General features: G+C 45.7%; 1 protein-coding gene across 1 annotated transcript in view; it reads left to right on the top strand.

Moving 5' to 3' along the window:
* Positions 1-12,025, top strand: part of SYCP2 (synaptonemal complex protein 2) — a 3,993,018-nt gene that overhangs the window by 2,475,429 nt on the left and 1,505,564 nt on the right. The window contains exon 32 of the mRNA XM_086932653.1: positions 3,985-4,037. Within this exon, the coding sequence (XP_086788779.1) occupies positions 3,985-4,037 (53 nt within the window). The remainder of the gene's footprint in view (positions 1-3,984; positions 4,038-12,025) is intronic.

Here is a 12,025-nt window from a genome sequence, read left to right as displayed (position 1 = left end):
GGATTATGAAGCCATTTTAAAATATATAGAGCGATACCAAGGATTTGATGCTGAGGGAGATGTAGGACAGGGTTCCCTAGATCCAAATGCCTGTATGAATGTATATACTGATACAAAAAATGATACCTGGTTTCAAGAAGAAATGCAGGATTTTGAACTTTTCAATTCCACATTGTATTTTCAGCATTTTAAAGAACGCAATGTTACCAATGATAGAGCCCTGCCAATCCCCATCATAAATTCCACCTCTTTATTTTGTATTAGGGGGCGAGGTCACATTAAGGTAGGGAGTAGTACATGTAATTACACTTATACGTTGCAGACTGACAGTACTCCCCCGATGATCACTCCCCCTAATTTATATTTCGTGTGCGGAGAAAATGCTTATACTTGGCTTCCGCGAGGATGGGCAAGACGGTGTTATCTGTCCTTTCTTTATCGCCCTGTCTATATTACCCCTTCAGATTACCATAAAACTCATCAGCTAATGAAGAGAGAGATAGAATCTAAACGGACTATTAGGAGCTATGACACAGATAGCACTGACCAGACAGATACCTCACTACAGCAATTTGAAGACATCTCCAAGGGCCTGGTCCCATTTTGGGGTCCGATTTTTAATAGTCGGAATATTAGGCGTTTGCCCAGAATAGTGGAAAATGTGGTTCAAACCACTACTGAAATCCTGACCAATCTCACTGTAGAGCTTCAGGATACGAGACTTGTTTCTCTTCAGAATCGGATGGTGTTAGACGTTATCCTGGCAGATAGGGGCGGAGCTTGTCGCGTGATCGGCAGCTCTTGTTGCGTTTTCATCCCTGATTCGGCCCCTACTATACATCTCGCTATAAAAAAATTACATCGGCTAGCTAGCGAGTTGCATGAAGAGAACGGTACTTGGTCCCTTAGTGGGTGGTTCTGGGGCCTCTTAGCTACATGGGGTTGGAAGATATTCATGATCTTGGCAGGAGCGTTTGGAATAATCTTTACCTGCTGCGTATGCCTCCACTCACTGTGATCCGGCATGTTGTTCCTTTTGTGCTACTAAGATCACGTCTTCCCTGACCCTTTCTAGACGAGAAAATGTAGAAAAACAAATGATTCAAAAGGATGTGACAGACCTCATGCAGATTGATGAAGGGGTATTTGTCGAGTAGAGCTGTTATATTGGCCATAGTAGGCCAAAAGGGCCGTCTGTTGAGATATAAAATTATGTATATTCATGATTCGCCCACTATGTACCATATAACCGTATATAAGTATGAATAACCGCAAAGTATTAGACATTATATGAAGGTTTAATGATAGATTCATGTAGGCCCGTCCAGACCTATTGATATAGCCAGGGCCACTCTGTTTCGTTTCCTTTCATGCATGCACGGTTTCCCAGAAGTCACGTGATTCAGTTCGTGGTACGAAACCATGCTAAATTGCTCAGTCTGCTTCTCTTGTCTTTTGTGTGTAGCTCAGGGAAACCCAAGGTCGCACCTGCCTTTCTAGTGGGATGCGCACATTCTAGCAGGGCCCGTTCCTGTGCTCCCCGGGTTTAAGATAGACGAGAGGGCGCCTCACTGACCTGCCTCCGGAATAGCTTGTAGCTTAGCCACTGACAATTAGTAAAAGCCTTATATGGGTTTTCCTGCTGGGTAATTGACAACTTGTATTCTTCCTTGTAGAGTGTTAACCTGAATGTGTGAAAACGTATATATGCTTTGTATCATTTGTGTTTCGTCAGTCTCCTCTGCGCACCTCCATGGGTCGTGTAGACTGAGGCTCCCCTGTCAGGGCCTGTATTTGATTGAATAAACAATTCGACCTTCTCCATTGCCGACTGCATTATTATTCCTTTTATAATATATGGGCTATTGGTAAGTATAGTCCGGATTATAAATTTTGGTTCCTTCATCACAGGGGTACATCTACTCACGCAGATATGCCCACACATGACGTATAGTGCACCCTGCCTTAAGGCTGTAAGGCCTGCTGTAGAGGTGACTTACCTATAACACATGTAGTGTTTCACAGACATGGCACACAGAGATGTGTACCATGATGACTCTTCACCTTTCTCTGCATCAAGACACGCAGGCTGCAATGGCAGGTTGCATGAGCTTGGTGAGGTGTCCCTTGGGGTGGCATAATTCATCCTGCAGCCCCTAGAGACCCTCCTAAGTCCCAGTGACCTAGATACTAGGAGTACCACTTACTAGGGACTTACATGGAGCCTAATCTGGTGCCAATTTGGGAGCAATGCTACAGTTTAGCAAAGAACCCTGGTGCTTGGATTTGGTTAGCAGGAACCTAGCACATTTTCAGTAAAAGTTGCATCAAATACCAGGCAAAAAGTGGAAGATAACGATCTCAAAAAGGGCACTTTCCTACACCATTAAAACGTCCTTTCTTGTGATGCTTACATCTGCCAGTAGGGTGAATGAGGTGCAGACTTCATCATCCAAGCCTCCCTTCCTATCAGGTTTTTCTAACAAACTGGTGCTTCGCACTGGGGCCTCTTTTCTGTCGCAAGTGGTAACACCTTGCCTACTTTTTACACTCCTCCACACGCCTCTAAAGAAGAGGAGTGACTCCACCCTCTAAACCCAACAAGAGCTTTGTCGTTATAGTTTGACCACACATGAGAGTTCTGGATTGACAACCAACTCTTCATGGGGTATGTTGGTGCTAAGAAAGGTCGGGAGGTGCAGAAACGGTTAATTTCTCGACGGGTAGTTCTCTGCATCAAGATCTGATACGCACTGGCAAAGAAGCAGCCACCTGAAGGCTTAATAGCTCATTCTACCAGAGTTACGGCTGTGATCATTGCGTTAGTCTGTGGAGTTCCAGTTCTGCACATCTGTGAGGCAACAGCTTGGGTGTCCCTGCACACATTTACCAAGAATTAGTGCCTGGACAGTCAGGTCTGTAGGGACGGGCATTTCGCCCTTTCAGTCCTGCAGGACTTCTTAGTCTAAATTTGTCCGCAGACTCGCCTTTGGGGACGGTATTGCTTAAGCATCTATTTAAATGTAAGGAATCTGTGGCTGGATGTCTCTGTCAAATCAACACGTTACTTACTTTCAATAACACCTAATTTGGTAGAGACAATATCTAATCACAGATTCCCTATCGACCTACCCGTCCTCCCGACTCTGTGGACAGATTTCTAGGGTTGGGGCTAATCCCTTTCAGGGTCCTAGTTAGGACACCCCAGTTCCAGTGCACTTCATGGCTCTGCACTTCTGACGTGAAAAATCATAAAACGTAAGCGTGCAGAGGTGGTGCCTATATGCAGCGCGGAGTGGCACTGCTCACGAAAAATATTCAAGATCCAATCTGACACCTGGGAAAATTCTAAGGTAAGGAATCTGTGACTAGATATTGTCTCTACCAGATAAGGCATTACCAAAGTTAAGTAACTCATTCATTAAGATCCAATGAAACTTCTGCACACTGTGCTTTTTATTTATATGCGCTTTCCTTCCTACAGCACAGACAGAGATCACAGTGAATGAAACTGATTTCAGTGAGTAGAGGTTTTATTTTTTAAGTTTTTATATAGCGCAAACTCAACCCGAAGGTATCAGAGTGCTTTACATGAGCACTAGTTGCGTTAGAAACTGTCACATTTGGTTTGTTAGGCGGGAGAAGATTAAGTGATTTGCCCAGAATCACAGACTTGAACCAGCTTACCCAGCTTTGAGGTCGACCGCTCTAGCGATTATGCCACATCCTCTCCCCTCAGACATAGTGGCCAAAAAGTTACATCCACTGTGGAATAGTTCCAATACTGAGCCACACAATGCCACTTACCAGAACATGAGGGAATTGTTAATAAAGTTTGTAGTCCAGTACATGTTGAGGAGTTTCAGTTACATAGAGTTCCTAACAGAAAAGAGGTGTTAGCAACCGTAAATCACTTGTTTGGTAAGCACACATGCTCTTTAGAAGTTTAATATTTACAGTAGATGTTTACTTTCTCACCTGCAGATACATCACCAGACAAATGTCTACAGAAAGCTAAAACCAGAGGAGAAACAAAAGTAAGGAGATAATGCTAATTGGCACGTAATTAATGATCTAACTAAATACAAAGTTGGCATGCTTATCATGGAAAGCTTTAGATGTCCACAACTGGGTGAGTCCTTCCAACTCAAATGTATCTAGCTGAATAAGAATAGTACACCAACGATGAAGCATTCCACATAAAAGTGCGGATATGGTGTCCTTTCCTAATATCTTTAGATACCTGCAGTTAAGTTGGGAGACCTCCACTGGAGGAATGCATGAAGGACCCAAGCATGCAATTACAACATGTCTATTACCACGCATATGCCTTTATCACGCATATGAGTATACAGCCTTAAAAAAATACATGTATATATATATATATATATATATATATATATATATATATATATATTATCATAAAGGCAATCTAAGAAAGTATCAGCCCAAATCTTATGTGCTAGTATTCTCCTTTATTCTTTAATTTTTCATCATATTAAGGAGAGTGCTCCCGTCGCAATCAGATATGCTGATGGGTGCAGCCCACTATCCCTTTGAGGATAGCTGTCGGCCCAGTCCCGTGCCTCAGAAACACTCTTTCATGGGCTATTTCCTTAATGCCCGATCCCTTATCAAACATGCTATGGAATTTAACAACTTTGTGTCCCTTTGTGAACCCGATTGGGTTTTCATCACTGAAACCTGGGCCAGAGATTGCTCAGGTCCCGACTTAGTGGAGGCCACGCCTAGTAGGTATCTTTTTGCAAGACTTGATAAGGAAGGAAAGTTGGGTGGGGGATAAGGAGTAATGTATAAAGACATTTACTCCTGTTTCACCGAGGCCCTCACTTCTCCCTTAGATCCCTATCAGGCCCTCTATTTCTCTTTGAAGGTTCTACCTACCGAAAGTTTTATTGGAGTGGTTACCTACCAGCCTCCTGGACCTAGAACTCAGTTCTCCCAGAACTTCAGTAGCCGAATAAAGCCCTATCTAGCTAGCTCCAAGGTTACGTTTCTGGGTGACTTTAATTTCCACTTGGAGAAAACCCTCTGCACTGAAATGTAGGCCTTCCTGGAAGTTATTGAATCCTGTGGTTTCCCTCAGCTAGTGAAGAGTCCTACGCATACGGCAGGACATATTTTGGATGAGATTTTCTCAAATGATCCTAGGATAGAGGTCATGGATCCCATTCCACTCTCCTGGTCTGACCATTTTGCTATCCCTTTCATCCTGGAAATGTTAGTTTCTAACAATGACCCTAACCTTAAGAACAGGGTGGAGTTGAAGAGAAGTCGGATTAGTAAGGAGGATCTCCTCAATATACTCAGCAATTACTGCTGCCCCCCTTATACTGATGTCAATGCCGTGTATGACAAATTTTCCAACTGGTTGACGGCAGCCTTAGATTCTCTTGCCCCTCTCAAGAAACACTACGTGGCAAGAAAGCGCCCTTCAACCCCATGGTTCTCTGAGAAGTTGAGAAAGCTCAGACATGTCTGCCGTCATCAGGAAAGAAGGTGGCGCAGGGGCCCCACTATAGTCGAAAGGGATCTGCATAAACTCAGGTTAAGGGAATAAAAGCAAGCTATTATTGAGGAAAAGGTCTCCTATTATTCTATTATGACGACCAATGTTAGCACGAGGTCTCTCAGGAACTTTGTGATAAAATGGCAGGTTTTTTCTATGCTAAAATTAGGGACATTTACTCCATCTTTGGAGAAGTCAAACTCTGTGGGAGCTAATTCTGATCCCCTTCTGCATTCTCTGGTTGTACCACTGAAGGATTGCCGTTTTCGCTCCTTTCCTCCCATTCTCCAAGAGGAAACTGACTTGTTGTTAGGTGGGATTAGATCTGGCTCCCCCCTCGAACCCTGTCCTCTTAAGATCCTGAAGTTAGAAAGGGAGGTCATTGTACCACCTCTGACTGCCATCCTTAATACTGTCTTCTCCTCTGGCCAATTTCCCAAGTCCTGGAAGACGGCGGTGGTAAAACCACTTTTAAAGAAGGCCTCTCTGGACCCGACAGAATTAAAAAACTAACCACCTATTTCCCTGTTACCTGTTCTAGATGAAATCCTGGAAAAACATTTTAATCACCATCTCAGTTCTTACTTGGATGAATACCAACTGCTTGATGGCTCGCAGCTTGGGTTCAAGAGTGAACACAGTACCGAGACAGCGTTAACCGTTGTCTTTAACAACATTCGACAACAGGTTGATGCTGGTCACACCCCCTTACTGATCCTCCGGCAGCCTTCGATACGATTTCTCCTCGTAGACTGGTTGGCAGGCTCTGGGAAATAGGGATAGAGGACTCCACACTCAACCTGCTTTCATCGTTCCTCTTGAACCGGTCACAAAAAGTTAAGATGGGCCAGTTTCTTTCTGCCCCTAAACAATTGTTTTGTGGAGTCCCCCAGGGATCCTCATTGAGTCCTACCGTTTTTAATATCTATGTAGCCCCGATCGCCACCGTGGTAAGGTCCTTTGGCCTAGAAGTGCTATCTAATGCTGATGACACGCAGATCATGATTTCCATCACTGATAGTGTTCAGCTTCTGCAGCTACCTAAGACTTAATGGGAATAAAACAGAGGTTCTTATCTTTGGAGATAAGTTGGATATCTGGTCAGAGGCCTGGTGGCCTGAAACTCTTGGGTCCTGTCCTTGCCCCTGTCTTAGAGCCAAGAATCTAGGCATCATTGTTTATTCCTCTCTTTCCCTGGGCTCACAAATAAATAGAACTCTCTCTAGGTGTTTTGGGATGATACGGACTCTTAGAAAGATTTTCAGTTTTCTCTCCTTTTTCGCCACGGAAACAGGCAGTGGTGGCCCTTGTGGTGTCTAGATTGGACTACTGCAATGCCCTTTACTTAGGGATAAACAAGGGGCTTTTACATTGACTCCAATTGGTGTAGAATGCCGCCGTTAGGCTGGTGATGATTCCCCCCCAAATTCCATTCAGTTTCAGCTACCATCAGAAGCTTGCACTGGCTCCGGTTGGGGAGTAGAATTGTGTTCAAAGCCATATGCCTGATCCACGAGGCTGTCCACAATTGGGGCTCAGAAGGCATTAATAGAATGTTTTAAAGATACCTTCCCGGCAAAGTCTTGAGATCTGCAAGCAAAAACCAGGTAACTGTTCCCAGGGTCAGGAAAGCCAGGTGAGGGGGCAGGGCTTTTACGCTGATAGGGGCCAATTATGGAATTCCCTTCCCTCCCCAAATGCCACTCTGGAAACTCACTCCTTATTTTGCAAAGCCCTGAAAATCTGGCTTTTCACCCATCCTAACATCTAAGCCCTGAAAACCTTGGACATATCTTACTTTGATCTCCTTCTGTGGTGCCTTGATGCCCCTGGGCTAAGTCTGCGCTCTACAAAATGTATATTCTTTCATTCATATCCGGTATCTGATTGCGATGGGAGCACTCTCCTTAATATGATATATAGATAGACAAATCGTGTTTAATAGAACACAAGTTATGTCGAGATATTGACCTATACGACTGACTGCTTCACCTGAGATACAAGTCCTATCAAGACCCATGTTGAATGGGACTACTTACAGGTCTGGCCTGGATTTTGGCTGAACTGTTTGAATTCGCGTTTGCCCTGAGGAAGTCGCCGATCGATACACCCAAGACAAAACATGTGTTGGCTACATCTTAGCTACACCAACTATGCCAATCTGCTGTCATCAGCCATGTGTAAAACATCAACGGCTGTGAACAGGATGAAAAATTAAAGAATAAAGGAGAATACTAGCACACAAGATTTGGAGTGATACTTTCTTGGATTGCCTTTTTGATAATATATATTGTCTTTTGCTAGGGAACAGGATCTTGTTTAACTTAATATAAATACCGCCAGTTTTCAGCTGACACCTTCAACTGTGTCTCCAGTACCCTCATAAACATGTGTGCATGTGCGTGTGTGTGTTTGCGTGTATATCTAGGAAGCTGGGTCTGTATATACTATACCAAAGAAAGGGAAAGTGTGCACAGAGCCCAGTGGATCTCCAGAGGCTTTACAGAAGTTAAAGTACTAAGGGCCCGATGTAGGTAAATCTACATTTACCACTTCATAAATACCGAATCATACCGAATCTGTATTTATGAAGTGGTAAATTAGAGGGGGGGAGATGTAGGTATTTCAGATTCGGTAAATACCGAATCTGTAAGATTCGGTATTTTCCGATTCTGTAAATACCGATGCCTTGAAGCCCATAGGAATCAATGGGCATTACCGAATCGGTAATTACCGATTCGGTAATTACCGATTTGTGCAAGGGTGCAGGGGGTGTCACTTTGACACCCTCTAGCACCCCCAAAACAGGCATGTGAGCCATGTGGCACACAGACATGCCCTAAGGGCATGTCTGTCTGTCACATGGCATTGGTGTGCATGCACACATGTGCATGCACACCTGGATTCGGTATTTTAACACCCAATTGGATTGGGTGTTAAAATACCAAGTCTGAAGGGCCTGTGGGACAGAAAGTAGTCCCACCTACATCCCAAATTTAAAAATCGGTAAAATTACCGATTCAGTATTTTTGCGATTCGGTAATTTTACCGAATCGGTAAAATACCGAATCGGACAAAAAAAGGTCCCCTACATCTCAGTAGGCCAAATACCGGTCGGAAACTGCCGAAATCGGCCGTTTCCGACCGGTGTTTGGTACCTACATCGGGCCCATAATACCTTACTTTCTTTTGTGGTAGTGTGGTTGAACAATGAGGCTTATCAGAAGGTTGTGTTAAGCATGTGTTGTACACACTCAGGCAAGAAATGATTACACACACTCAAAGACTGAATCCAAGACCAATTGTTTTGTGTAAACATATTACTTTGCTACTTTTATTTTAGAACCTTGAGAAACTCAGTTGCATGTAAGTACCAGTTTTAGAATAGCAGTACTGTTCAGGTACAAAAATATGTGTTTACAAAAGCAAACAGTGATACTGAAAATACTTTGTGGTGTCAAATCAACAGTAGCAGTAACTTAACAATATAAGCACTATAAAAGCTAGACACAGTGCAAAACCAATAAATACTATGCAATCCTATGGGAAGAAAACAGTTATGTACATTTACAGGTAAGGACTCGACTTACACACCCAGTTTTTGGGGTTGAGATCAGCACTGGGTAAGGGTCAGATCAAGGAAGGTACTGCACCACCAGCGGCACTAGGGCGGTAGGGCGCAGTGGTCAGTGGGCCAAATGTTAGTCAAAGGAGACTAATGGGACCCACATGAGGAGCTGGTTGCGGGTAAGAACCAGCTGTTTCAGGGTATGGGGCCCGGGGGTTTAGGCAAGCACAGGGGCGGACCATAAGGCACCACCAAAGCTACGCCACCAGTGGCACAGGGGCAGCCGGGTTAAGGGTGCAAGCACAGCATCAGGCATCCAATGCAATCCTATGGAGATTCTCCTTTTTGGACACAGGCTCCAGGTGTCGAACCAGAGAGTGCAAGCAGAAACCAGCAACAGCACAGGCAAGTTGGGATGTTGGGGGTCACAGGGGCACCACTGGTCAAGCTCCCTAAAGCTACAGGTGCAGGTGTGCCTTTAAACGTCATATCTCTACTTACAGGGCCTGTCACAGTTGGTGGGACCTTCGGATTCACTCCGCATGCGCCATGGTGGAGGTCAGGAGAGGTCAGCCAATGCTGGATTTGAATTCAGGGTCGCTGGGGAGACTTCAGTGGACAGGTGAGCCACTCAGACTCGGGTGGAGAGTGGGCAGGATTTGCAGGTCAAGATGGCACAGGAGTTCTAGGAGTTGATTTCTTCAAGACAGGCCCGCTGTCCACGGGAGATTGGAGTGTTTTTAAAAGCAGCACTCCTCCTAGGGTTTTCAGAGGTAGCTGGCTGCAAGACAGGTTGCCTTTTTGTTGCACGCTCTTCGAAGCTGGAGACAGACCGGTAGGGCTAGGACCAACGCAGTCATCTTCAGGCTTCTCTGCATGGTCCGCTACTGTGATGTCTTCTTTCTTCTTAGTACAACAGCGTGTCCCATCTGGGAGACGTCCCCTAGTCATAGCTGTGACTAGGGGACGTCTCCCAGATGGGACACACTGTTGTACTTTGATTTTGATGCACTCCAGCACGGAGGGTGCACCCTAGAGCACGCTGGAATTGAATATTTAGTGTAAACAGAGTGTGCAAGTGGGATTATTACTTTCTTTCTTCTTAGGGCATCACAGATCTGAGGATCAAGGTTCAGGGGTACCCCTAAATACTGAATTTAGGGGCGTTACATGTCTTTGTAGATAGTAGCCAATGGACTTCTTACCTTTAAGGTGGCTACACCCTTTGTAAGTCCACTTCCTTTGGATGGGGGCATCCCATATCTGATTGGCTAAAATCCTTCCTTGCTGTTCCTGCTTGGTGGTAGGTGAGAAGCACCTCTACCCCAAGCAGGCTTTGTTCCTGACTTACAAGAGCACAAGGGCTCCCACCTCAGGGGGTCAGAAACATGTTTGTGGGTGTCAGGCTGGTGTAGTCCTGTCATCTGTACACTAGGGAGTTGGTCGTTTTTCAGGAGGTATCATTAAGATTTCCACTGAGTATTTGTTACAATAAATCCAGCACTGCCATTATTGTGGGTTTATTGTGCTGAGAAGGTTGATACCAAACCTCTTAGCATTCAGTAAAGCCATCATGGAGCTGTGGAGTACGTAATGACAAACTCCCAGCCCATGTACTCAATATGGCTTCCTTCACTAACAATGTCTAAGAATGGACGTAGACATTGAAGGTGCATAGTGCTCATGCTCACGTGTGGTGTAGTGCACCCTGCCTTATGGTTGTGAACCTTGCCTAGAGGGGTGACTTAGCTATGCCAAAGGTAGTGTTTGGATTCATGGCACACGGGGTTTGGCCCCCAAGGACCCTCAGCAGCCAAGGGGACTTCATCCCCCAACCAGTGGTGCGCCAGGAGGTGCATTTGCCGAGTGTTGAAGAAAGGGGGACCTCTAATCACCTGTCAACACTCCCCCTAGTGGGACTCATTGGAGGTAAAAGGAGGGGTTGTTGGCCCCCAAGGTACTGTGCAGCCAAGGGGACTTCATCCGGCAACCAGGTGTTTGCCAGGAGGTGCGGTTGCACAGTGATGATGAAAGGGGGCGGGCCTCTGGTTACTTGCAGTCCGGCTTTAAAAAATTTTAATTTATTAAGGGAGGTTGGCCGCGAGACTTTTACTTATAGATTCCTTACCTTAGAATCACCCCCAGGTGTCAGAATGGATCCAGAGAATTTTTTCTTGGCAGCACCCCTGGCATCGGTAGCTGACGTCGGTGACGTTTGCCGTTAGCATCATGATCGCCGGGATGAGGTTGCGGTATCTACTTAGACGTCGCACCTGCGCGCTGATATCAGTTCTTTCTTTTTCCGCGCCAGTCAGCGCAGTTCCGGAGAGAGCGGTACCCTTAGTCTTTTTTGACTAACACTTGTTTGACTTTTGTCGACATCTTTTTTGAGTTGTTCGACTCCTGGTGCATATAGGGATGTCCCATCATCGGACCGGCTTCAAGCCCTGTGACTCCTGTCACAAGTTGATGTCAGTCACTGACCCACACCTCATGTGCCTCTGGCGCCTGGATCGTGACCACGACCCAAAGTCGTGGTCCGACTGTCGGGCCATGAACCTGAAGTCTTTGCAAGACTGGTCCTGAAAGCTTCTGAGGGCCCGGCAGTCAGCTCCATGCCGCTCGAGGTCCTGCTTGAGAGGGAGGTTGCGGGACCAGTCGTAGAGTCACCACCATCATTCCTCTTCGAAGTCTTCGTAATCAGGTGTGCCGAAGCACAAGAAGAAGGCGACAAAGCATTGCTGCTCTTCGCCTTCTCCCCATCCGTCGGCCGGCGCAGCGCGGGACGTGGAAGGTCATCGTCCTTCGGCTCCGCTTGCGGAGCTTGCTGGGATGGCTCCGAGCCTCCCTCCCTACCCGGGAGCCCGAGCGTCCCCTGCCCGGCTTTGTGCATTTTACGAAGTCCTCCACTCCATCTTTGGACAGAC

The sequence above is a fragment of the Lissotriton vulgaris genome, chromosome 7 (genome assembly GCF_964263255.1).
Source record: "Lissotriton vulgaris chromosome 7, aLisVul1.2, whole genome shotgun sequence".
NCBI classification, from domain to species: domain Eukaryota; kingdom Metazoa; phylum Chordata; class Amphibia; order Caudata; family Salamandridae; genus Lissotriton; species Lissotriton vulgaris.
The sequence above is the reverse complement of the archived record's forward strand: the minus strand, read 5'-3'. Positions and strand labels throughout refer to the sequence as shown.